The following is a 26,979-nucleotide window of genomic DNA, read 5'->3' as shown; positions in this document are numbered from 1 at the left end:
AAGCGGCTGGGGGCGGTCCGCTCGCGGTTTCCCTGGAGACCGGGCGGAAGCGGCCGGAAGCTGCGTTGCGGTTGGCCGCGGCGGAATGGAGCAGCTGGGGGTGGAGCCCGCGGAGGAAGCTGGCGGCGACGAGGAAGAGGACGCGGCGCAGGCCATGGAGCGGGTGGAGGCGGGGGAGACAGGCGGCTCGCCCGGTGCGCCCGGGCCTGAGGAGCCCGGCGGCCTCACTTGGTGTAAATGAGAAGGGCGGGGCGGGCGGAGGCCAGGGGCGGCGGCGGCCATCGGGGTGCGACCGTCCCCGCCTCGCTCTGTTCTTTCGTTTTCCCGGCCTGGTAGAGAGAGCTGGCCTCCGCTACCGGGTGTTTTATGGCCAAGATCCCGAAAGGGTTGGCTTCGCTTGAATAGGACGAGGGTGGGCGTGTCAGTTATGATAGTCGAGGGTGCATTTGTGATCCCCCAAACTGTCCGGTGAAGGCGGAAGAGGCGCCCGGGCGGTGTAAGGTAGAAGTAGAGAACCTTGTCGCCCACTTGGCAGAGTTTGGGACTCAGGCTGGGCTCACAACCGAAGACGAGGCACATCTGCAGTGGCCGCCTCTCCGTGACCCTGTTCCAGCCTCTGGGCTCTACCTTGTACAGCCCAAACCCAGGGCCTGGGGCCAAGGCTCCAATTCCCGGCCTCCCCTTCCCCCTTTAACTTGTAAATTTTGGAATAATTTTAGACTTACAGAAGTTGCAGAAGCGTTTTCCCTAATGTTAATGTCTTCTATGACTATAGTACATCTGTCGAAACTGAGAAGTGAACACTGGCATAATGCTATTAACTAAAGTAAAAACGTTATTCAGATTTTACCAGTATTTTCCATTAAAATTTGTGTTCCAGTATCCAGACCAGAATACCACATTGCGCTTATCCTTCCTTGTTTTTGACTGGTTATGAGCTGGAATCTCCTCTTATCCGCCTTCACTCCCCACCCCTGACGAGCTACTTTTTAAAATTCAAGAAATATTTACTCATTCTTCTAATTTAGTGAGTATTTATTGGTAGTCTGTTATATACCAGGCACTCTTCTAGGTATTTGGGATTCAGTACAGAACTAGATAATCCTTCTCTCATATGGGCACTAAATATAGTCCACTGGAACCCACAGGTCTGGCTTCTGCCATTTTGTATTTACAATTATTACTTTTTTTTTAATTTAAGAACGTGCCACTTAGAATAATTTTTAGTTGGTTGAAATCAGTGTTTAAACTTTCCTACCCCTTATGATTTAATCTAAATGTTGTTAGAAACTTCCAAGTGATAGGATTACCTTTTGCATCTTCTATTATTGATCAAGATTTTTTGCCTCAAAGTTATTACTAGCCTGAGAAAAATAGAGTGCACAAAGAAATACTAAGTAAACAGGACTGAAGACCCTACTGTAGATGGAGTTTCTCATGTCTATAATTTTTAGATGCCTTGACACATGAATCCAGGAAAAAAAATCTGCATTCTTCTTTCTCAGTTACCATGTTTTAAGGAACTGCCAATTGCTCAGAGATGATAAGCAGCCTGAATGTATTTTTCTGTTTCTTTGCATATTTTGCATTGGTTCATGGTCAAGTGGTTCCAGAAGGAAGTTCTTCATCCAGAGTCATAGTACACGTGGACCTGGATTGCTTTTATGCACAAGTAGAAATGATTTCAAATCCGGAACTGAAGGGCAAACCTTTAGGTAATTTTGGACATTAATAATAATTTTCATTTTGTATAAGAGTATTAGCTATTCCTTTATGTTGATTATATTCTGATTTATTAACCATATTTAAGATTTTGGAAGCAGTTCTCAAGGTACTTAATAGACAGTAAACTTTGCTTCACTACCAGGTGTAAAACTTATAAGCCTTATTTAATAAATGGTGAATTTTATACAACTAGTATAGCCAGCTGAACACATGAACGGAAAGACCATAATAAACTTTTAATCTTGTTCTCAATGGTTGAAATTTTATAATCCTCTTATCTCAAAAAAAGTCATTACGTTCTAATGGACGTTTTCATCTATCCTCTCCACTTTTGAAATTAACTCTTGGATTGTGTAACATATGACAAAAAGGTCCAATTTTGAATAGACCCCTAAATACTTAAGGCATATTGAGTGTAAGTTTTCCATAAATAATAAGTATCTTTTTAAATAAAAGGCAAAGAGAAATTTTATGTTGAAGATTTACTTATTAATATGTTGGCTTATTTTTTTTTTTTTTTTTAAAGATTTTATTTATTTATTTGAGAGAGAGAGAATGAGAGAGAGAGAACACACGAGAGGGGACAGGGTCAGAGGACGAAGCAGACTCCCTGCCGAGCAGGGAGCCCGATGCGGGACTCGATCCAGGGACTCCAGGATCATGACCTGAGCCGAAGGCAGTCGCTTAACCAACTGAGCCACCCAGGCGCCCCTGTTGGCTTATTTTAACATTTTTATTATATGTATATCTTAAATTGGAAAAGTCATTTAAATTTCCAAAAATTTCTTTTATGCATGTAGTAAGAATTTATCTTTTAGTATAAGCATAAAGAGCAACTCTGGTTCACCTGCTGCTAACCTCTTGTGCCTCATTTGGTTTTGATAAATCCCAGTTCAACCCAGCCTAGTTGATTTACTGAAGAAGAACAAAGGGATGACTAGTTTTTGGTATGCCAATATCAGTCTAGGATCTTTAAATTTCCCATGGGTTTCAAGGAGTTAGGATTAGAGGATGTAAGTTTTCTCCTAAAGGCATTTGTAATTAGTAGCAGTATAACAGAAGATGCTATGTAGATAATGCTCAATAAAAAAGTATTATATAATTAAGACACAGGAATGAATGATTATCTGGAAGTGAGAAATGTGATGTTGAAAGTTTCTGGGAGAAAGCAGAAGTAGTCTTTCAGTTATGCTTAACAAATGTGTGACTGTTTAAGTTGGGCTGGTGACATATAATGGTGAGTCCATATAATTTAATTCTGTATTAAAAGACTGCTTTTTTAGTTGAGGAAGTTACCAATCCTATTTTCTATACAGTTCACTGATTAATCTTAAATTATGACTTTTGACCTAGAGATTCTATTTTGGGGCATAATCTGATATATCACAAATCTTTATGTGAAATAACATTACTTTGCCCTGTTTATAATATCAACATTTTAGAAACCTATGTCTTACATTGGTGGAATGGACATAACCCTTTTTTTTCTTCTATATGTTTGTATTTTACATTTAGATGACCATTACTTTTACAGTGTAAGTGGTCAACTTGTGTAAAGAGAAAATTAATTTCAGCGATCTTAAGCCACCACTAGTAAGCTAGAGTTTTTATAGTCTGTAGATGATCATAATTTAATCATTTTTGATAAGGAGGGGGCTCACTAATGATGGCTAATATTTTCTACAAATTGCTGTGAAGAACAGTTCAATAATTACAACATTTATCGGGGGGAGATCTTTAATAATAACTATAGGTTAGCACTTGTAACAGAACATTGCTTTATATTCATTGGAAAGTTTTTCTAGCAGAAACCGGTAATTAATTGTACTCAGTTATTTTCATCTGCTTTATTTTTCTGGTGAAACATGGCCTAGACTTTATATACAGAGAGAGTTAATTCAATATAAATTAACCTGGTTTGTATTGTCTGGAAAAAAATCCTAGATGGATTTTATTTGTATCTTTTCACTGAAGACTCCAGAGAATATACTGATTTATGATAATTTTTGTTAAATTTCATAGAACCTTGATGAATGGAGGCTATGCTTTTTTTTTTTTTTTAAAGATTTTATTTATTTATTTGACAGAGACACAGTGAGAGAGGGAACACAAGCAGGGGGCGTGGGAGAGGGAGAAGCAGGCTTCCCGCAGAGCGGGGAACCCCATGCGGGGCGGGGCTCAATCATGACCTGAGCCAAAGGCAGATGCTTAACGACTGAGCCACCCAGGCGCCCCTGGAGGCTATGCTTTTCAAGTGAATAGAGCTTTTTATTCTTAATCAAAATAGATTGCATTACAATTTACAATTATAATATGGAATTAGTAAATTTTATTTTAAAATGGTTCTTTAATCTTGCTCACTTTTCTCATAAAATATTTCCTATTTTATAGGAGTTCAGCAGAAATTTTTGGTGGTTACCTGTAACTATGAAGCTAGGAAACTTGGAGTTAAGAAACTTATGAATGTCAGAGATGCAAAAGAAAAATGTCCACAGCTGGTATTAGTTAATGGAGAAGATTTGACTCGTTACAGAGAGATGTCATATAAGGTTACAGGTACAGATCATGGACAATATACTTTTCAGCATTAATTTGTATATAGGATGCTCATTCACTACATGAAACTTTTAATTACTAAAATGCCATAAATCACTTTCTTTTTGCTAATAACTTTTATTTTGGATCTTGCCTGCTTTTAAAAACATTTTATATAAGAGAATGGCTTTATATGAGTAATGTTGACAAAAAAACATATAGTTGGAAGAAATTTGAAGTCTCTTGTGACTGGTGTTTATATGTGAGAAAAATGTTAAATGTGAGAAAAAATGTAAAACAAAATTTGGAAACAAGAAAATGGAAAGATATACAAAAGATAAATGCAAGAAAGTAAAATATTTTTTTATTTTATTTTAAATTTAAATAACAAGTTTAAATGAATTATGAGGAAATATCTGTACTCTGATGCACTAGTAGTTGGGAAAGGCTTCTGTAATGTTTGATTAACAATTAAAAACTAGATTTGTTAACTATCAGCAGAAATAATGGGTATATTAAATTTTTCTTGGATTGTGTGTATATATATACATATATATACACACACACACAGACTAAATATCTGTATAGATAAACTCTTCCCTATTAAGGTTTGGGTTTGAATCTTAGAGTTTTAGTAAATTACAGGAAAAATGAAAACACATTTGTACTGGTATATTGCAAATATATATAATTTAAAAATGTATAAGAATCAAAGAATCAACTGTTTATCTTTTCTGCTTTGTTTTTGCTTGTTCTTTTATAAAAAATTGTAGCAGTTTTCAGATGAAAGTGTTAAATATAATACCCAAAGCCCTTACAAGTTTACAAGAAAAAGATACTTAAGAAAAATGGATGAAAGAAATGAATAGGCAGTTGACAAAAAGAACAAACCCAATGTCCACAATTATGTGGAAAGAGAATACTCAAATTCATTAGTAGCTAAGGAAATTTGAATTAGTGAGATATTATTTTATGTCCATCATACTTGCAAAAAATAATGTGAGAGAAAGTAGAAACAAAATATTATACATTTACAAAAAGTGATATAGAAACATTTTTTGAAATTAGAGATACATACTATATTTTTTAACCCTGTGATACTACTGCTGGGAATTTATTCAATAGGAATAAAATAATGAGAACATATGTACAAAAATATTTCTTGTGGCATGGCTCATAATTGATAAAAATACGGAATAAAAACAAATGCTCATCAGGATGAGAATGGCTAAATAAGACTTCTCTATGATGGAATATTATATAGGCATTAAAAAGAATGCATTGGTGCTATACTGTTTGACTCAGAGAGATACGCCTTGTTGAGTAAAAGGCAAGATGCAAAAACATGTCATATTGTTCCATATGTGTAAAACAATGGCCCAAACCCCTCCCTTTACACATATATATATGCCTGTGTATAAATAGGAAGGGAAACATGAAAGGATGTATACTAGGTTTTTAACATTAATTAACTTCTGGAGAGAGCATGGTGAAATGGGAGAAGGGAGAAGAAGGGATAGCCAAGCAAAGATAAGACTCTACTCTGAAAATATCACTTGTGCATCCATGCAAAATTGTATGTTTCTGAATATGAAGAAGTTAATCTTTACACAGAAGAGGTTATACATACAGTTGTGCCTCTTGGTGAGCTCTCATATCCTTCATATTAGCTCTGCCTCATTCTTTTTCGTGCCTGCATAGTACTACATTGTATTTTGTTCCATACTCATTTAACCAGTCCTTTAGTGATATGAAGACAGAGTGTCCCACTTTATTCCTATTATCCCTACATAATTATTAAAGCACTTCTTTTCATTCAAAAAATGTCTTATGTTGGATGATAAATTACATGGTTTCCTGATAGTGACAGATTAATTTGGCTGTTACTTACTTTTTGCTCTTCCAAATATATGCTTCAGTAGACATTTTCATATAGAAATTTTGGCATACTTTTATGAAGATATCCATGACATAAGTTCTTAGAGCTTAATTTCTACATCAAAGTGACTTTTCTTTTTGACTCAGTAATAATTGGAAGTTTGCGGGTTTTTTTTTTTTTTTTTTTTTTTTTAAGATTTTATTTATTTATTTGACAGAGAGAGACATAGCGAGAGCAGGAACACAAGCAGGGGGAGTGGGGGAGGAAGAAGCAGGCTTCCTGCCGAGCAGGGAGCCCGATGCGGGGCTCGATCCCAGGGCCCTGGGATCATGACCCGAGCCGAAGGCAGACGCTTAACGACTGAGCCACCCAGGTGCCCCAGTAATTGGAAGTTCTGTTTATATTTTTGAGAGAGAGAGAGCACATGCACGCAGTAGTGGGGGGAATGGAGAGGCAGACTAGACTCCCTGTTGAATGTGGAGCCTGATGCTGGATCCCTGGACCCTGAGATCATGACCTGAGCCAGAGTCAGATGCTTAATCCACTGAGCCACCCAGATGCCCCGGAAGTTTTACATTTTATTTGTTTTGTCTTTTTAAGACTTGTGGAAAATACAGGTAGAGTGTATTATTACTTGTCTCTGCTTTTCTAGGCTGATTGTAATTTACTCTTTGGAACCACTGTTTCAAAATCGTACTGAACTGTAAGCATTGATATATAATGTACTACAGGTATAGAAATTATAGGTATAGGAGATTGAGCTAAATATATTGCTATAAGCATCTGTCCAGGGAATGTCATTTTGGACTTATTTTGTTGGAAAATATTGCCTTTACTCAAAATGTGGTATAGGAAAAAAATCCGGTTAATGGGGGACTTTATTAAAGATATCATGGAACTGTGAATATATGTAAAGCCTTTAACATATGTGACGTATTTTTCAGCATAAAATAGTTAAATCCACTTTAGTTATGACTTTAGTTAACATCTGTGCACCAATATTTCAATTTAGAGTTGTTGGAAGAATTTAGTCCGGTTGTTGAGAGACTTGGATTTGATGAAAATTTTGTGGATCTAACAGAAATGGTTGAGAAGAGACTACAGCAGCTTCAAAGTGATGAACTTTCAGCACTGACTGTGTTGGGTCATGTATATAATAATCAGTGTAAGTGTATTCTTACTCTATTTAGTAACTCAAAGTACCAACATTTTTTAATGTTCACTGAATTCAATGAGTTCAACGAGTTGACTTTATCTTTCTGAAAATTTTATGGCTTTTGTTGGAGGTATAGCCATATTTCAGTGACCTGTCTCAAATGACTAAAATTAGGTATTGGTATTCCATATTAAGTAGGCAGAAAGTGAGATTTTGATGACATGTGTAGCTCAGTGCTCCATGCACTTTTCATTTCTCTGACACAGTTTGTGTGTTACCATTTTTAAGAGCCATACTTCCTTAGGTCATCCTTTAGTTATAAGAGTTGCCTTAATAATATACTTTTTAGAATAATTTTTGCTTCTCCTAAAGCTGTCTTTAAGCAAAATTTTGAGGTAAACTAAATTTGTCTTTTGTTGCATCTTTTGCTTGTTCCTTTCTGTTCCGCCAGGCATCAAACACTCATGTTGCTCTCTGAGTTCCTGAGTTACCCTCTGTGGAAGCTTGCCCAGGCCTACCTGCCATCTTTTGCAAACTCATATTCAGTCAGTTTGATAATCTTTGCCAACTATTAGCAAGAAAACAGAATGGTCCATCTCCTTCACATATTAAAGTATAAATGACTGATGGAATTTCCAGAGATATTTGCTTTTGAAAATAAGCTTCAATAAGCCCCAGTGAATATCTGTTAGACTTTAAAACCTCTTGTAACTCTGCTGGTGACTTCCATATCATACCACATGGAAGATGTGCTAGTCTGCTTTTATATAAGATTTGCCCTGACCTTCTTGGCCTAGGTCTCAGCATATGTGTCCTCTTATCCCCCTTTTTTGAGAGCTGGTGATCAATCTCCAGTCTAGTTCTCTGCCATCCTGATACTAAAGAAGAAAAGGGGTAGAGCTACAGTTCTCTTCTAGAAGAGGACACGAAGCTTTTCATGTGTCCTTTGGACCTGCTCTTTTGTCACTTATAGGGACTGAATAGAAGAAGGTTCTAAGTATGTTTCTTTATAATTTTTAAAGCAAATTCAGTATTTGTTAGAACATAATACAGAGATCTAGGTTTTATATCCTAAAAAGAAAATGTCTGATTCTTCATGAATCCTTCCTCACAAGATTCTGTTAAAAAATTTTTTCAAACCTACAAAAAAGTTGAGTAGTACAGTGAGAACACTTATGCCCTTCCTTGTAGATACACCCATTGTTATTTTCCTACATTTACTTTATCTTGCTCCCTCTTGATTGATTGGTTGGTTGATTGATGAGCCATTTAAAAGTAAATTGCAGACTCATGACACTTCATCTGTAAATACTCCTGAGGATAAGGACAGTCTCATATAATTCTAATAGCATTTTCACCCCTAAGAAAATTTGTTTCTGTATAATTTCCCTACACTTTTCATAGAAGATCTCTTAAACTATGTACAGACTCAGAATTATTTTCAGTAGCACATATAGCTAGTGTGTGTAAAGTTTAGATTCAGATCTTTAAAGCTGTAATGTTAGCTCTGTTATTAGCGTAATACTTCTACTTTTATGCTTGCTTACAGTTAAACACAAGTAAAAGTTTTACTAGTGTCAGGAATTTTTTTTATGAGACATCAGTTTTCATAATCTATTAATCATTAAGCACTCCCAGGATGCATTCACTATCACAGGCACATGGAATTCACTTTTGGAAGTTATTTACTTTACAGGATTCCTATGAAGAATGAAAGAGATGAGTTAAATGGGTGACAGTATGGTGGTGTTTGTGTGTGTGTGGGGGGGGTTGGATATAGGTGAAGCCCTGTGCCCTTTTTAAACTCATTTGTAAAAAAGAAAATTAAAATTTTTGTGGTGACTTAATGATATTGGCTGTTTTTATAGATATAAACCTGCATGACATCGTGCACATCAGACTACTTGTTGGATCTCAGATTGCAGCGGAAATGCGGGAAGCCATGTATAATCACCTGGGGCTCACTGGCTGTGCTGGGGTGGCTTCTAATAAATTACTGGCAAAATTAGTTTCTGGTGTTTTTAAACCAAATCAGCAAACAGTGTTATTACCTGAAAGTTCTCAAGTTCTCATTCAGAGCTTGAGCCATGTAAAGGAAATGCCTGGTAAGACGTTTATAGTTGAAAAATATAGTTTTTCTATATTATTATATTATATATTACTATATTATATTACTATAATATATTACTATATTCTAAAACTATATTAATTTTATTGTATTTTTAATTTAAAAAATTATAGATACATGTTATTAATTCTTAGAGTCTGTATACTTGGCTCTTGGAGAAAACCCAAAACCCTAATGTTCTCTAGAGGGAATCTGGATTAGGAAATCTATGAATGTACTTTTCTAGTTTCACCTACTTTTTGTATAGTTTGAATATGATCATGAAAGTTATAACCTGGAATCACGGTCCTTTATTTCCAATCCCTGCTTCATATTCTTAACACCATACACTGCACCTCGAGAGGGGCATTGGCCTTTTACTTACTGTACTTTGGGATTATACAGAAAATATTAGGGCTACAAGGGACCTTCCAAAGCAGTTAGGCCAAGTTCTTATTTTAAAGATGAGGAAACTACTTTTCTTGAGGGGATTAGTGACCTATTCAGGTCATGGGGCAAATTTCTATCTTTGAAGATCAAATACGGTTTTATAGACCATTAATAAGGGATATGTTAAACTTCATTTCTATGGCATTGCTGGGGAATAAGATGTTAGAATTCTGTGGAAGTGAAGTTCTAAGGCAACTGAACCTTTAGATGTCATAACTTCGTGTTTTTAACCCATATTTGTGTGATTACAAAATGTTTTTGCCTTCGTTAATGTAGTATAAGTGTAACCTGAAGTTTTCTGGATGACTCTCAGTCTGTGTTCTGAAGACAGTTATTATGTCGGGTTGTAATATAACATTATTACTTGGCTTCACTTTTTGAGTTTGTTTGTTTGTTTATTTATTTACAGGTTTTCTCTTTTCTTATTGCCAAATTGGCAGCTCTCTTTTATTTCAGCTGTGAAAATAACTGACACAATACTTTAATAATTTCTCTCCACAGAGTGCCTGGGTGGCTCAGTCAGTTAAGCCTCCGACTCTTGATTTCAGCTCAGGTCATGAATTCAGGGTCATGAGATCGAGCCCAGCATGGGGCTCCCTGCTCAGCATGGAGTCTGTTTGAGATTTTTCTCTCCCTCTCCTCCTGCCCCTCCCGCTTGTGCTCTTTTTCTCTCTCAAATCAATCAATCTTTTTTTTTTTTTTAAGATCTTATTTATTTATTTGACAGAGAGGGTGAGACAGTGAGTACAAGCATGGGGAGTGGCAGGCAGAGGGAGAAGCAGGCTTCCCGCCGAGCGAGGAGCCCGATGTAGGGCTCGATCCCAGGACCCCGGGATCATGACCTGAGCCGAAGGCAGACGCTTAACCGAATGAGCCACCCAGGTGCCCCAATAAATAAATCTTAAAAAAAAAAATTTCTCCTCCACATCCATTGCCTTTGATTTACTTCTTTTACTGTACAGGAAGATCAAAATACTGTAAAATTAAATTTTTTTTAAATGAGAGAAATAAAGGGGCAGTAAATTACCTGATCATCTCAGGTAAGGTGATAAAGTATGACTGAGTTTTAGCGCGAGAACTTTTTAAAGTTTTGTTAATGAGTAGGTTTTTTTGTTTGTTTGCTTTCTGGTTCTTCTTTTGGGATAGTAAATATTGCCAGATATGACTTATGGATAAATGTGTGATATTATATGTAGGAATCGGGTTAGCCGATTAGCACATGCTAATTAATTTTGTTGCTGTAGTGACAGTCTTTCTTTGCATGAATAATAACCCTTATTCTTGAATACTTCCAAAGTATTATGTAACAGGTGGTCAACATTTCATTTTATCAAGACAGCATTTATTGGTTGTCTCCATATTCATTATGTTGTACTAGGGTTGTGAGGTTTTCAAAGTGGTTCATTTTAGAGGCCCTGAGCAGAAGGACAGCCTAATTTTCAATAAAATTTAATCCTAGCAAAATATTCATGATGGAATTTAAGGATGTGTTTGGTATATCTCTATAATATTTTAATTAGCTTTAAGGAGAAAAACTACTGTAACACTGTATTTCTTTTTGTCTAGGTATTGGCTATAAAACTGCCAAACGTCTTGAAGCGCTGGGTATCAGTAGTGTGCTTGATCTTCAAACCTTTTCACCCAAAATATTAGAAAAGGAGTTAGGAATTTCAGTTGCTCAGCGTATCCAGAAGTTCAGTTTTGGAGAAGATAACTCACCTGTGACGCCCTCAGGACCACCTCAGGTACATGATGATATTTATTTTAATTGAGTACTCTTTGTCACATTATTTAAGATAAAGATTTCTGGTTTTAGTATTATGTTCTTACTATTCTAATTTGCTTACTAGGTTAGTATATGATCTCTTTCCTATGAGAAGGCTAATTTATTAAGTTAGTAAATTTTTTTTTTTAAGATTTTATCTTATTTGAAAGAGACATAGAGCACAAGTAGGCAGAGCAGCAGGCAGAGGGAGAGGGAGAAGCAGGCTCTCCACTGAGCAGGGAGCCTGACGTGGGGCTCAATCTCAGGACTCTGGGATCATGACCTGAGCCGAAGGCAGATGCTTAACCATCTGAGCCACCCAGGTGCCCCAGGTTAGTAAATTTTTTTTAAGTAGGCTCTATGCTGGAGCTTGAACTCATGATCCTGAGATCAAGACCTGAGCTGAAATCAAGAGTTGGATGCTGGGGCGCCTGGGTAGCTCAGTCGTTAAGCGTCTGCCTTCAGCTCAGGTCATGATCCGAGGGTCCTGGGATCGAGCCCCACATTGGGCTCCCTGCTCCGCGGGGAGCGTGCTTCCCACTCTCCCTGCTGGTGTTCCCTCTCTTGCTGTGTCTCTCTCTGTCAAAGAAATAAATCTTTAAAAAAAAAAAAAGAGTTGGATGCGTAACTGAGCCACCCAGCCACCCCTAGATTAGTAAATATTTTTAAATTGAATCTAAGAAATAGTATTTCTGTCTCAAGTTAGCTACCTTGATTAAATATCACTTAATTTTAACAGCCTGTGTTGCATACATTTGGCAAAATACTTTAATTTTTAAGAAATATTGTTTGCCAATTAGTCTAGTGATTTAGGAAATGGAGACAGGTATAATCACCTAGTTAACACTGATTGATTTTTTTTTTCCTATGTGACAGGCACTTTACTAAGTGCTTTATATACCTTAGTCCATTTAATCTTCACAACAAAGCTTCGAGGTAGGTAGCACTATTATTTGTTCATACCTTTTTTCCTTTCTCCTGTTCTTTTCTTAAAGATAAGATACTATACTTTAGAAAGGTTAAATAATGTGTCCAAGGTTAAACTCAGTTTCAAGTGCTAGGAGATTAAGAGCCTCACTGTAATCGTAGAATAAAGCTTGGAGTTGGTACTAGAACTTTATAATTTTCTTGACTTTCTAGTGGAGTACAATAACTTGCAGATAAAAAAGAGTTAATATAAAAGTGAACTAAACGGCTCAAATTAAGCACGAGAGGAAAGTTAGTAAAGAATGTTTGAACATTTGGCATGCACACTCATAACTGGATATGCTTATTTGGCTTTACAATAATACCTATTTGTGCTTCTTTGGTAGTCCTTTAGTGAAGAAGATTCATTTAAAAAATGTTCATCAGAAGTCGAAGCTAAAAGTAAGATTGAAGAACTACTTGCCAGTCTTTTGAACAGGTGATTTTCCATTTTGCCATATCATTCTATACTGTATAAGATATATGGAAGGTATAGTTGATGTTCTGTCTTAGAACTTATAGACTAACTGGAGACTGAACAGTGTAAAGAGAGATCATATATCATTGAATTTCTCTACATTATAAACTATTGCAATTATAGTAACAGGTGCTCTTAACTAAATTTAATTCATTTGTTCCCATTAGTCTTAATTTTGGTAACATTGTGGTTATACTGTGGCTCTTAAGCTGCTCATAGTTACCTAAGAGGGTTTTATGGATATCTAGAATCTCTACACCTATAAATTTGTGATGATTGAGGATAGGAAATTATGAAGACACCAGTGATGGAGAAAGTAGAACCCTCATTATCTCCTTTGCCTCAGACTATATAAAAGAAAACGGACTCAGACAAAGGAGTAGCTCAGTGGGGCTGTGTGTGAGCAGTCAGAGTGTGGTGTGTGCAGGGCACTGGTCTGTAAGTACATGAACATGTCAGCTGGGATTATGAGTATATGAATAGCATAGCATAAACTGAGCAAGATGTTTAGTTTTCTGATGCTCCTTTACTATCCTATATCTATTTCTCAATGTTCCATAGAAGAGTATTATCTCTTTTCCTCCCATTTCTTTGATTACTCAAATAAGGTGTCAGGGGTCTAACAGTTTTGAGCAGCTGTACTTCTGTACTTCTGTAAATGAGCGTAAGATGGCTAACTCTGACTAGAGACAAAGATTTTTAGATGACTAAGTCTCAGTAAACTGATGAGGTAAAATTTCCTACAGCTTTGCTCTCACATGCCGTGTGGTTCTCATGTCTTGAGCAGAGCCGTGCAACTCGTTTGCTGCGTGCAACTGGGGCTCGCTGAATGACCCAGCTCCAGTGATACAACTCAGGCTGGGCCTGTGAGTGTTGTTCTGAAACTGGGTCATCTGCTCTGCTTCAGCTAAATGTGAGACTACTATGAAATGCCTGGCCATTAGAAAGAGTTCTGCATGCAGAGAAACCACAATTTCATAGACTCTTATATTTGAAGCATCAACCCAGAAATGAGGCTAGGTGCTCTAAACCTGTAAATGACCAACTATGAACCATTTATCCTTATCTCTGCTTTCCATTCCCTTTCTACACCATGGCCCCTTATTTCAGTGACTGAGGTATAATACTATTGAAGTGACTGGCAAAAAAAAATGATTGTGTTTGTGTGAATGTGTTTTCCCTCTAGTTTAAGCTTGCTTAGAATATAACCTTTTCCTAGTATGTCTTAATTAGTTATAGGAACCAAGTAATACTCTTTAAATTGTATGATGACTTAATAGAAAAAGGTTAACTGGAAGATATTTAAGCTAATAACATGTTTACAGGAACCATGTAAGATATCTTATTATCTTAGTAAGGCAGCAATCAAGACGTTTTGTGATAAAGCAATAAAGAAAAAAATCATTTATAAAAACCCAAATTTTCCAGTTCAAAATCTTCAATATGAGTGAGGTTAACAATGTACAATATTTTTATTTTGTGTTTGTGATTTTTTAATGCATTGCCATACGTATAAAAAGCAAAATATCACTTTAATGACATTTATTCTAGTAATTAGATTTTCTGCTTTTTAAGTGAATTTTCTATCTTGTTAAAACTTTTGTTTTCAACACTGAAACCAAGACCATTTGAATGTAACACTTTTTAAGATGCCTGTACATGTACTACTTAAATATAGTATATAATTGATCGTTCAAGCTATTACTCTTGTTTGCCATATAATGGTGATATTACTGTTCTTTAGGTCTATTCAGGGAGTGCTTGTTGACAAAAGTTATCTCATTTAAATTTTTTTTTCTTTTTGTAATCTTATTTTTTCCTGTGTAAAAAGAATCTGTCATTTTTCATGTATTTGCCTCTGCCAGTGAATAAGTCCCTTAGTTTCTTTAATTTCCTGCCAATTTTATATGTTGCTTTTAGTTATGTTTGGACTTGGATTATAAAATGACTTGTTATAATTATATCTTATTTCTGTTCTTTTCCTGATTGCACTCAATTCTGAATGGTACCTGAGACCTTACATTTAAGATTTGAGCTTTGGTGCATAGATGTGGTGAAATTTGTTTGGGCTATTCAGAGACTTTTATTGCTTACTGCCTAGTTATCAACCATATTTATAATTGTTATGGTTACTAAATCTGATACCTCTATAGATAAAAACATCTCTCCTTTCTCTTTCCTTTTAGAGTATGCCAAGATGGAAGGAAGCCACATACAATCAGATTAATAATCCGTCGGTATTCATCTGAGAATCACTGTAGCCGTGAGAGTCGTCAGTGCCCTATTCCATCTCATGTGATTCAGAAGTTAGGGACAGGTATGGGCTAATTTTTTAATAATTTAATTGGCAGTTTGAACTCTTTTTTTTTTTTTTAATTTTTAAGATTTTATTTATTTATTTGAGAGAGAGAAAGAGAGAGAGCATGAGAGGGGAGAGGGTCAGAGGGAGAAGCAGACTCCCCGCTGAGCTAGGAGCCCGATGGGGGACTCTATCCTGGGACTCCCGGATCATGACCTGAGCCAGAGGCAGTCACCTAACCAACTGAGCCACCCAGGTGCCTGGCAGGTTGAACTCTTAAAAAAACAAACTTTGAATTAGAAATATGATCCAAAGATGGAGGATCTTCACAGGGAGTTAGTGAGCTATTACATACCTTCATTCTATCAGGAATTTTTACAGGAAAACTTTGTTGTTGTTTAATAGAGGATGTATTTTATGGCACAAGATAACTTCTTTATGGGCATTTAGATTGTTTCCATTTTTTGGCTATTATGAAAAATGGTGCTATGAATATTTGTATGCAAGTCATTGGGCAGATACATGTTTTTGTTTATCTTGGGTAGATTACAAAGAGTGGAATTGCTGGGTTATATGGTAAGTTGAACTTTAAGAAACTACCAAACTTTTTCCCAAAGTGAGTATAACATTTACATTCTTACCAAGAGTGTATGAGGGTTCCGGGCTTTCATATTCTCTCTCACACTTAGTATTGTCAGTTTACTTTATTATAGTCATTCTTATGGCCTTGCAGTGGTATTTCATTATGTTTTGTGGTTTATTTTTTTCTCTTTTATGGATACTGCTTTTGGTGTCTTATTTAAAAATTCTTTGCCTAACCCAGAGGTCACAGATATTTCCTCCTGTGTTTTCTTTTAGAAATTTATAGTTTTAAGCTTTACACTTGATCTAATTTGAGTAAATTTTTGTGTATGGTGTAAGATAAGAGGCTTAGTTCATTCTTTTGTATGTGGATATCCAGTTGTTCCAACAGAATTTGTTAAACAGATCATTCTTTCTTGAATTGTCGTGGCACCTTTGTCAAAAACTAATTGACTCTAAAGAAGTTTACTTCTTGATTTTCTTATTTCATTGATTTATGTGGTTATCCTTATATCAGTTCCACCCTGATACTTTGTTATAAGTTTCAAAATTAAATACTGTAAGTTCTCCAGCTTTGTTCTATTTTGAATTTCTTTTGGCTATTCATGGTCCTGGGCTTTTGTTTGTAGGAAGATTTTAAAATAGGAATTTGATTTTTTATTTATTTTAAGTTTATTCTAATTTTCTATTTATTTTGTATCAGTTTTGGTAACTTTTATCTTCTACGAATGTATCCATTTCACTCAAGTTGTCTAGTTTGTTGGCATGAAGTTGTCAATATTCCCTTATTATCCTTCTAATTTTTGTAGGATCTATAGTGATGTCTCCTCTTTCATTCCTGATTTTGGTAATGCATGTATTCTCCTTTCTTCTTTATCATTCTAGCAAAGGTTTATCTGAGTGAGGCCTCACTCAAAGGTTTTATTGATTTTTTTCTAAGATCCAGCTTTTGGTATCATTGATTTTTCTGTTGTTTTTCTACTTTCTATTTCATTTATTTCTGCTCTGTCTTTAATTTATTTCTGCTTGCTTTAGTTTAATTTGTCCTTTTCCCTCTGGTTTGTTAAGATGGAAGCTTATATTATTTGTTTTATACTTATTTTCTAGTAATTCAAGTTTAAAGTGATACATTTCCTTTTATTGGTGCTTTAGCTGCATTCCATAACATTTGTTGTATTTCCTTTTCATTAAGGTCAAAATCGTTTCTAATATCCCTTGTGATTTCTTCTTTGACCCCTAAGCTCATTTAGAAATTTGTTGTTTAATTTCCAAATATTTGATGATTTCCCAAATTTCATTCTGCTGTAGATTTCTGCTTTAATTTCATGCTGATCAGAGAACATATTTTGAGTAATTTCAGTCTGTCTAGATTTATTGAGTGTAATTTTATTGCCTAGCATATGGTCTGTCCTGGAAAATGCACCAGTTATGTTTGAAAAGAAGAGTTGAGCAACACTATCAAACCATTCTACCTAACTAAAATTTATGGAAGACTCCAATATAGCATTTTTGAATGGCAGTTTGTCTGGATATAGAATTCTTGACTGTAGGGGCGCCTGGGTGGCTCAGTCGTTAAGCGTCTGCCTTCGGCTCAGGTCATGATCCCAGGGTCCTGGGATCGAGCCCCTAATCGGGCTCCCTGCTCCGTGGGAAGCCTGCTTCTCCCTCTCCCACTCCCCCTGCTTGTGTTCCCTCTCTTGCTGTGTCTCTCTCTGTCAAATAAATAAATAAAATCTTAAAAAAAAAAAAAAAGAATTCTTGACTGTTTTTCTTTTCCTACTTAGAATATACCATTCTGTTGTCTTCTGGTTTCCATTATTTATGATGAGGAGTCAGCTCTTAATAGTTTTATCAGTCTCCTTCCAATCAGGAGAGAATAACCACACAAAAATTTAAATAGAGAAAGTTCCACAGAATTATTAAACCGTGTTAGGGGAGTGACTATAAAAGTATAAAGAGGACTCTTAAGGGGTACCCAAGGGCTGAGGAAAAGTACCCAAGGAAGGGCAAACTTAGAAAGGAGAGTCCCTCTACCGCTTAAAGAGAAGGTGTGGTTGTAGAACATTGGATGGTGGAGAAATCCTTTGAATTACCTGGCCCAGAGCTGGTCCATAGTTATTGGACAAAGAGAAGACCATCCTCTGATCTGTGGGTGAGCTGAGGCTGGTTGGTGGGCACACAGAAGGAGTTGGGATGTTGGGAGCTTGCTCATTGGTGAGGCAGTGCGTGGGTTGGAGCATGCAGTGTTCGTATTGGGAGAACTTCTGTTAACAACCCTTTAGGATGCAGGTAAGCTGAGCCTGGTAGATGGTTGTGCTGAAGGTATCTGTATTCTGCTAGTGCAAAGGTGGAAAGTATGGTGCCTGCATAGGAAGACCTGGAGGAAACAACCCTCTGAGACAGAGGCAAGTCAAGGCTATTAGGTGGGTGTGCACAATGAGTGGGGGCACTGTCCTGGTATGTATGGTGTTTAAGTTGGTAGTGCCATGGTACAGAGTCACTAAGCTCAAGCTGGGGCTCGAGGTTGCTGAGGGACTGAGTGTTCCACATGTGTGTAGTATAGAAAGCACTCTTAGGTGTCCCCACACATATGTACTACAAACAAACCATGTAATGGGAGAAAGCAAAATTAAATAACAGTACATTGGAAATTAATGGAACCAGGAAACAGGTTCCTGGACCAGGAAGATTCTCTTCCTGGTCTTCCAGTGTTCTTTAATGACAAGGTGTAATGTCATATTCAATGTGAAAAATTTTAGAGTCTAATGCATTATCACAGAGCAGGTACTGAAGGGTGAATTTGGAGCTGAGTTGTACTGCACTATAATGATAGTTGTATTGTTATTCTCTTTTATTGATGAGTCATTTGTCTCTGTTTTTGTTTTTCATCAGTTTGACCATGATGTGTCTAAGGGTGGAATCTTGTGTTTATCTTTCTCTGGATTTATTGAACTTGATTCTGTAGATTAATTTTTTAATGAAATTTGGGGAGTTTTAGGCTCTCATTTCTTCAAATAGTCTTTCTTGCCCTTTTTTTTCTTTCATCTCCTCTGGGACTCTCAATTCACATATGGTGGTATGCTTGATAATAACCTAAAGGTGCATGCAATTCTGTTCATTTTTCTTCAGTCTTTTTTTCTCTTCTTTTTAGATTGGATAATTTTTTTTTTTTTTAAATATCTTTACACCCAACTTGGGGCTCGAACTTACAACCCTGAGATCAAGAGTCGCATGTTCTACCCACTGAGCCTGCTAGGCACCCAAAGATTGGATAATTTCTATTGAGCTGTCTTCGAGTTCTCTTGATTCAGCTGTCATCTCAAAGCTGCCATTGCCCATCTAGTGATTTTATTTGTTTATTTTGGTTACTGTAAACCAAAATAACTCTAGACTTTTATTTTAACTCTAGACTTTCTTGTATTTTAACTCTAGACTTGTATTTTAACTTGTATTTTAACTCTAGACTTTCCATTTGGTTTGTTTGTATGTTTGAGTCTGTTTCCTTATGAGATTCTCCTTTTTTGGTAGTTATCATATTTTATTATTTTTTATTTTTACTTTTTTAAAGATTTATTTATTTATTTATTTGAGAGAGAGAGGGAGTGAGATGGGGAGAGGGGCAGAGGGAATCTTTAAGCAGACTCCCTGGTGAGTGTGGAGCCCAATGCGGGCTTGATCCCACCACCCATGAGATCATGACCTGAGCGAAAACCAAGAGTCAGATGCTTAACCGACTGAACCACTTAGGCACCCTCATATTTTACTTTAATTCTTTAAAATGGTTTTCTTTAATTCTTTTTTTTTTTTTTTTAAGATTTTGTTTTTTATTTGAGAGAGAGAGAGACAGAGCACACATGCATGAGTGGGGAAAGGGACAGAGGGGGAGAGAAAGAAGCAGACTCCTTGCTGAGTGTGGAGCCTGACTCAGTGCTTAATCTCAGGATCCTGAGATCATGACCGGAGCTGAAATCAAGAGTTGGAGGCTTAACCCACTGAGCCACCAAGGTGTCCCTTTAATTTTTTGAACATACCTATAGTAGCAACTTTGAAGTCTGCTAAATCCAACTCAAAGTCAATTTCTATTGACTGCTTTTTCCTCCTGACTAGACTCACACTCCTGTTTCTTCATGTATTATAATATTTTATTGAAAAGTGGACATTTTAGATAATGTATTTTAGCAACTCTGGATTTGGATTTTCTTCTTGTGGGCTTTTTTTTTTTTTTCTTTTCCTTTTCTAACTTGTCTGAACTTAAGCTGCAGAATCTACGTCCCCTGTGATGTGTAGCCTCTGATTTCTCTGTTTAGCTTTTTTTTTTTTTAATTTTAATTTTAATTTTTTATTTTGGCTTCCTAGGTTACCTCTGTGTCTGCATAGTTTAGTGGTTAGCCGATGACCGGTCAAAGCTTTTGCTCAAATGCTAGAGCCTGAAAGTCTTGTGCCTTCTGTCAATAGATAAGTGCATGGGTTGGAGAGTGCTTTCAAAATTTAGGCCATTTTCAACTCTGCCTTGGCTTTTATTTTCTGTAGCCTTCTTGCATCGTCCATGTATGCTTGTTGCCATTCCCGTCCGTGATGTGTAGAGAGCTTGGGCCCTCTCTCCCCTCCCCTCCATGTGCATGCAGTCTCCCAGTCAGCTGGGGTTGTGAGGCGAGCTTATCCAGTCCCTGTATGGTTCTCTCATTTCCAGATATGGTTAAATTTATGGCTCATCCACTGATTTTTCACTCACTCCAGCCACAACTGCAACCTCAGGCTAGAGAGCTGTGTGATTTCCCCAGTTGTTTCCTACCAAGTTTATTCACTTTACTGCAAACACTCCTGGGTATGGGCTTTTGCCCTCTGCCTCAAATCAAGTCTGTCCTCTCTGACAGCAAAGCTACTGGCTCTCACAGCCAGCCTCACCCTGGCAGGACTACTGCGTAGAGCAAGATATGAACAACCCCAGCCAGTAAGGCTGCTGTCTCCTCCTTTCTCATCTAAGTTCTACTAGCTGTTATAAATCATTGCTTCTCAATTTATTTGCCTTTGGTCCATTTTCAGATCCTCAAAATTGTTGTTTTTGACAATGTTTTCCAGTTTTATTATAGTTTTATGGGGAGAAGATTTTCTGATCTGATCACACTCCCATAACTGGAAGTCCCATATTTCAAATCATTTGAAAACTTTACCTTATTTGGCATTTAGTATTAGTGTTGAGATTGTCCCAGTGTAGTATATACTGTCAGGATGTCCCAATGATACTGTTTAGGATTTTAACTTCTTAATCTAAGCAATATAAATTAGATTAAGCTTTTAATATTAATTATGACATAATGTGCTTAGATACAGTCTTCTCAAACATTTTGTTTAGGAAATTGCGATGTGATGACCCCAATGGTTGATATACTTATGAAACTTTTTCGAAATATGGTGAATGTGAAGATGCCGTTTCATCTTACCCTTTTAAGTGTGTGCCTCTGCAACCTTAAAGCATTAAATACTGCTAAGAAAGGAACTATTGATTATTATTTAACACCATCATTATCAACAACTTCACGGTCTGGCAAGCGCAGTTTTGTAAGTACGCTCTTGTTGAATTTGTGTGGTTAAATTACAAATCTAAGTTTGTGTTCCATTGATATAATTTAGAGAGTCTTTTGGATGATATTGTTTGAATGACTTACTTGTGTATATTACTTCTCGTATTATGGTTGCTACTGTACTGTGATCTAAGAAGAAAACATAAGCATCACTGGATAAAAGAGAAAACCATAATGGAGGTTCCTTGTTTTGGAGGTGTTAAAACATTTTATAGCAACAGGAATATGATGATTAGCTAATAAAAAAATATTTCTAGATACTGGAAATAAAATCTTTTTGTCTATTAATTTATATATAAGCTACCACATCCCCCCAGTGTTTTTGTTAAAGTATTTAAATTTTCGGGGTGCCTGGGTGGCTCAGTCAGTTAAACGTCTGCCTTCGGCTCAGGTCATGGTCCCGGGGTCCTGGGATCGAGCCCTGCATCGGGCTCCTTGCTCAGCAGGAAGCCTGCTTCTCCCTCTGCCTGCTGCTCCCCCTGCTTGTGTACTCTCGCTCTGTCGAATAAATAAATCTTAAAAAAATTTTTTTCTTGGTTTTGAAATTACATTGAATTTTGATAACAAGATTGATATATGACTACTCATTCTACAATTGTAGAAATTAAGAGTGTGGCAGTAAAGAAGCAGAGGCCGGTCATATTTCCAAGTGACTAAAACAAAACCTTATATTTATGGCCATTTAGCAAACCTCTAGTTACTAAATATGGGATGCTTTAAAAAAAAATCATATTTTACTAAATTGTGCTTGCCTACAATTAACTCTTAATTCAAAATGTTTTTATTATTTTCTTTGTTTTAATGTTTAATCAGTATAATTTCAGTAATATTTTCATTTACATTTCAGTTTAAAATGAGAACGGGATCCTGTTACAGAAATAGTGAATCAGTGCCCTCTTCAAATTACTTTTTTTTCTGTGGCCCTTTTTATTCCCTTTATTAACTGAAATTTAAAAAGGAGTTTACTTTTTACCTCTTATTTGGTAGAATCAGAATTATAAGTCTTTATAGTGGTATTAGAGAGGTAAACATAAGCAAAAGTACCTTGTACATGTCTGGCATACAGTAAATATAGTGTCCCAGATCTCTTCTCCTTTTACTTTTATTGCAGTTACTGTTGTGTTGATGTTTCCTGAGTTATATTTGATTGTGTATACATTTTCATGGTGCTTAAAACTAGAGGGAAAATTTAAGTGAAAAATTTACATAGAAAAATTATGCAAATTAGAACTGAAAGTGTTTTTAAATTTTTATTTTATGTAAATATAAACAGTATTATATCTTCATTTTGTTGTTGAGATTTTACCATAGAAATATATTTTTTTCGTTCTGTTAAATGTTACACTTCGGAATAGGGATTTTGAGAAAACCAGCCCTTGATGCTCTAACATATATATATTTTTTAGATACCCATAGGTGAATCATTTACTTTTCTAGGCTACCATTCCTTTATTCACAGAACTGTAAATTTGAAAACACGATTGTTAAGGTACTTTCTAAGTTTCCAAACACTTACCTATCTTCTGGCTCAGTGCTATCTAGGAAGGAAATCTCTCCCTAGAATAGTGAATAAAGATGCACACAATAGTGTGACTAATTGTGGTGGGTTTATCATCCCTAGTTGTTTGGAACTGGCCAAAAGGAATGAAATTATTGAGTAGGTTAGAAACATGTTGGTCAGATAATGGCTATAGTACTCCTCAGCAGCATGAATATTTAAAAGATAGCAGATATCTTAAATTACTCTGTTATTCTTGTGTTCTAGAAAATGAAAGACAGTCATATGGAGGATTTTTCCAAAGACAAAGAAACAAATTGGGATTTTCTACCATCTGGAAGAATTGAAAGTACAAGAACTGGGGAGGCTCCACTAGATACTAATTTTTCTAAAGATAAAGACAGTGATGAATTCCCACTCTGCTCACTTCCTGAAGGTATTGACCAAGAAGTCTTTAAGCAGCTTCCAGTAGATATTCAAGAAGAAATCCTTTCTGGAAAATCTGGAGAAAAAGTTCAAGGCAAAGGAAGTTTGAGTTGTACATTACATGCCTCTAGAGGAGTATTATCTTTCTTTTCTACAAAACAAATGCAAGATAGTCCCTTAAATCCTACAGATCATTTATCCAATAGTAAACAGATATCATCTGTGTCTCCCTGTGAACCAGGAACATCAGGTTTAAATAGCGGTAGTTCCTCTTCTCCGTCTAGCCAAAAGGATTATTCACATTATGTAGACAGTAGATTAAAAGATGAACGAATGAGTCAAGGACCTAAACAATCTCAAGGATTTCATTTTTCAAATACAAACCCTGCCGTATCTATTTTCCATTCATTTCCAAATTTGCAGAGTGAGCGACTGTTCTTCAAAAACCGTACTACAGATAGCCATAAGGAATCAACAGTGACAGTCTCTCATCATGAAAGACTTACAGAAAATAAAGAGCAAGATTTTAGTGATGAGAAAATTACCTTTCCTTCTGACATTGATCCTGAAGTTTTCTACGAACTACCAGAAGAGGTACAAAAAGAGCTGTTGGCCGACTGGAAGAGAGCAGGGTCAGATTTGCCCATTGTACAGAAATAAGCATGTTCAGAAAAAAGGTCTAGAAAGCAAAGGAAAAGCCATTGTTCTCAGATTTAGCAGTTTATCAAGCTCCTCTAAATTAAACACTAATAATATTCAATAATGTAGAAATCCAATATAAAATGTTCTAGATAAAAGCAAGTGTAGTTATGGGACGTAAATTCTGGCACAAAGCATAAAAATATTCATAACAGAAGAAATAATGTAAAATTATCTTCTTATATCTAAAGCTATTTTATATTGCTTTTCAATAAAAAGAATATCATGGTTAGTATTTGTACATTTCCCATAAATTGGGGAGGGGGGGAAGGGGGAGAGATATACACCTATGTGTAAAAAATAGACTAGCCAAATCATTGCTATGACAGCAAAGAAGAATTTTTTTTCTGTGAAATATGGAATGGCTCAAGAAATTCAGCCCATTAGGAAACTTCCAAATAAGAAATTCTACTGCCAACTACTAAATATTCAGATATCTTTGACTGATGTACTATGTACCATTTAATAAAATGATTTTTAAATACCAAAGCAACGTATATCCAGTTCATGCTTCTGAGTACACCAGAACCTACTACAGTGCCTAGTATGTAGAAGGCACTCAGTAAATACTGACTGAATGGTGTGGCAGGGGCCAGGTGGGAAGTTGGGCAGGGGAGTGTCCATGTTGTAGAGAACTAGAAGGAACTCTCCATCCAGGTAGATTAAGGGAAGGATGGACACCAGAAAGGCAATGTGATAGGTTTTTAAGAATGCTAGGTAATGGAAGAAGTCCATTTCCTTCTGGCTCATCTGTGTAGGGTTTTAAAGTAATGATTAGATGTTTTTGCATCTTATTTTTGGAGATGAGATTAAGGATGTCATATCCACAACAAATATGCACAATTACTAAATCGATAGGTGTTCTCTTTTTCCCATTGTTAATTGCCTTCCCCTTTTGCCTGCAAGGTTAAAAATTGGGTATAAGATTGTGGACATCTTATAATTTGCAAAACATAAGTTTCTAGAACACATCAAAGTATACTTCAGCACTGATTCGGAAGAGTCCTTTTCTCGAGTTCATAACCTTTGCAGATATAATCTAAAGAAAAAATGATAAAAATAAAGTATACAAATGTGAATAAAGAGTAACGGAAAGATACTTTCTTTTAGGTAAGAAGTTTTAACTTAGTTTTAGATTTTTTGAAATTTGAAAATTTCCTAACCAAGGATTTTTAACAGGGAGTTTGGGGTTATCAAAAACAATAACTTAGAGCAAGAACCTCAAAAGTTACTCATATGCAAATATTTAGTATTCTGGATCAAGGACTATGGAATTTTCGACATGTAGTATACTGGTAAGATTGTTAACCTGATAAAAAGGATATATTACTTTTTTAGATAATACATTTAAAATTTTTTTCTAATAATCCTTGTATTATTTCAGCCAGAAATTATTAAGCAACTAGAAAGGTTTAAAAAAAAAAAGGTTGAGTGAAACAGTTTTGGCCAGTTTAAAAAGAGAATAAAATAGTTAAAGTACACTTTCTGAAGTGAGAATGCAGTGGGTATTATCGAAGCATTGTTACTCATTCTGTGGCTTTAAGTTAGCCTTTTAACATCTTAGTGCTTCTGTATTCTGACTTTCTAGTTTATCTTTTATTTCCATCTCCTTTTAATCCTTGTTTTTGTTTTTCCTTTGGTGTTCTACAGATTTAATATAATGTTTGGAGATGTGAATTTCCTTTTTATCCTCAATATATGCTGGCTTCCCATTTCTTTCAATTTATGTTAGTTCTGTAAAACATTTGGCCACTAGTTCTTCAAATACTGCTTTTCTATTCTTTTAGGACTCTGCACAAATTATGGACTTTCTTATTGCATCCTTCATGTCCCTTAATCTCATAATTTTTGTCATCTTGTTTATCTGCTGCATTTTGGTTAATTTCATCAGCTCTGTCTCTTGTTCATTAATTTGTTTTTCAGCATTGATCTGTTTAAAACACTAATGATGGTTTTAATTTTAATAATTATATTTTCATTTGATTCTTTTTCTGATCTTCCCATTTATTCATTATAGCCTTTTATAAGTCCGTTTCTAATTTTTAAAAACTCAAATATTTTATATTCTATTTTTGGTCATTTCAATATTTTAAGTCTTTATAAGTAAGTTTTTGGATATTGTCATGTACCTGTCGATTAGCCTGTTTCCTTGAGTGTGTGGCTGAGTTTAGTCTGTGGGAAGACAAAGGACCGAAATTGTGCATGCTTCCCTTCAGATATGATTTGCATTTGCTTCCAGTGAGTCAGTACGAACCCATTTGGTATCACTGTAGCCCCCTGAAGGGTCCTTCCTGAATGTAGTTGTCTTAGTTTGTCTTATTTTCAGCTCCCTGACCTTGCTACTGTCCCAAGGTTTTGTCTCCAAAGGTGGTTTGCAGGCATTTGCTGTCAGGGTGAACCCCACCTTTCAAGAAAGTTTGCTTTTTGCCTGATGCTTCCTGATCCTTTCCTGCTTTTGTTTCAGCTCAGTTTTTTCCCCCTGTGATTGTAGGGGATTCGGGCCTCGAGATTTCCCTTATATAGTTTAACCGACAATGAATTAAAAAATCTGTTTTCTACGGAATCTAGTATTTTGTATTGAAGGAACTCTTAGGAGTATTTGTCCCTCCTTAGTGCAGAAGTGAAAATCTATTTGGATTTATTTTTTCCATATTATTTATGCTTTCTGTTTTTCTCTTTTTCTATGCTATGCTATACTTCTTTCCCATCTTTTTTCTCATCTTGTTTTTGGATTACTTGAATTTTTAAAATATATTTTCCCTTGGCTGATTTGAAATGTAAACATTCTAAGTATTCTTGATTACCCTTAAAAATTAAACATGCCTAACATCC

The 26,979-nt window shown here is 35.9% G+C and overlaps 1 protein-coding gene across 3 annotated transcripts; it reads left to right on the top strand.

The window, feature by feature from the left end:
* The first annotated feature begins 64 nt into the window (after nucleotides 1-64).
* Nucleotides 65-25,421, top strand: POLI (DNA polymerase iota). 3 transcript variants are annotated; one of them, XM_032422770.1, is made up of 11 exons: nucleotides 145-233; nucleotides 881-1,027; nucleotides 1,605-1,715; nucleotides 4,117-4,281; nucleotides 7,152-7,304; nucleotides 9,164-9,400; nucleotides 11,419-11,597; nucleotides 12,931-13,022; nucleotides 15,248-15,378; nucleotides 21,296-21,501; nucleotides 23,290-25,421. In XM_032422770.1, coding segments are annotated over exons 2-11 (2,094 nt in total). In that variant the 5' UTR covers nucleotides 145-233; nucleotides 881-1,026; the 3' UTR covers nucleotides 24,109-25,421. The 3 variants fall into 3 exon arrangements, with proteins under 3 accessions (XP_032278660.1, XP_032278662.1, XP_032278661.1); XM_032422769.1 differs by lacking the exon at nucleotides 881-1,027 and having other exon boundaries at nucleotides 65-233; XM_032422771.1 differs by lacking the exons at nucleotides 881-1,027; nucleotides 21,296-21,501 and having other exon boundaries at nucleotides 65-233.
* The last annotated feature ends 1,558 nt before the right edge of the window (nucleotides 25,422-26,979 follow it).

This window comes from Phoca vitulina, unplaced genomic scaffold (assembly GCF_004348235.1).
Source record: "Phoca vitulina isolate PV1807 unplaced genomic scaffold, GSC_HSeal_1.0 scaffold27, whole genome shotgun sequence".
NCBI lineage: Eukaryota > Metazoa > Chordata > Mammalia > Carnivora > Phocidae > Phoca > Phoca vitulina.
Note: the sequence above shows the minus strand (reverse complement) of the source record. Positions and strands in the feature narration are given on the sequence as shown.

Bases quoted from the DNA above. Each gene is read 5' to 3' on its own strand.
- POLI (XM_032422769.1), top strand. From the start codon at position 86: ATGGAGCAGCTGGGGGTGGAGCCCGCGGAGGAAGCTGGCGGCGACGAG. The intron at 4,282-7,151 runs GTACAGATCATG...ATTTCAATTTAG, and splicing joins GATGTCATATAAGGTTACAG to AGTTGTTGGAAGAATTTAGT. The intron at 21,502-23,289 runs GTAAGTACGCTC...CTTGTGTTCTAG, and splicing joins GGTCTGGCAAGCGCAGTTTT to AAAATGAAAGACAGTCATAT.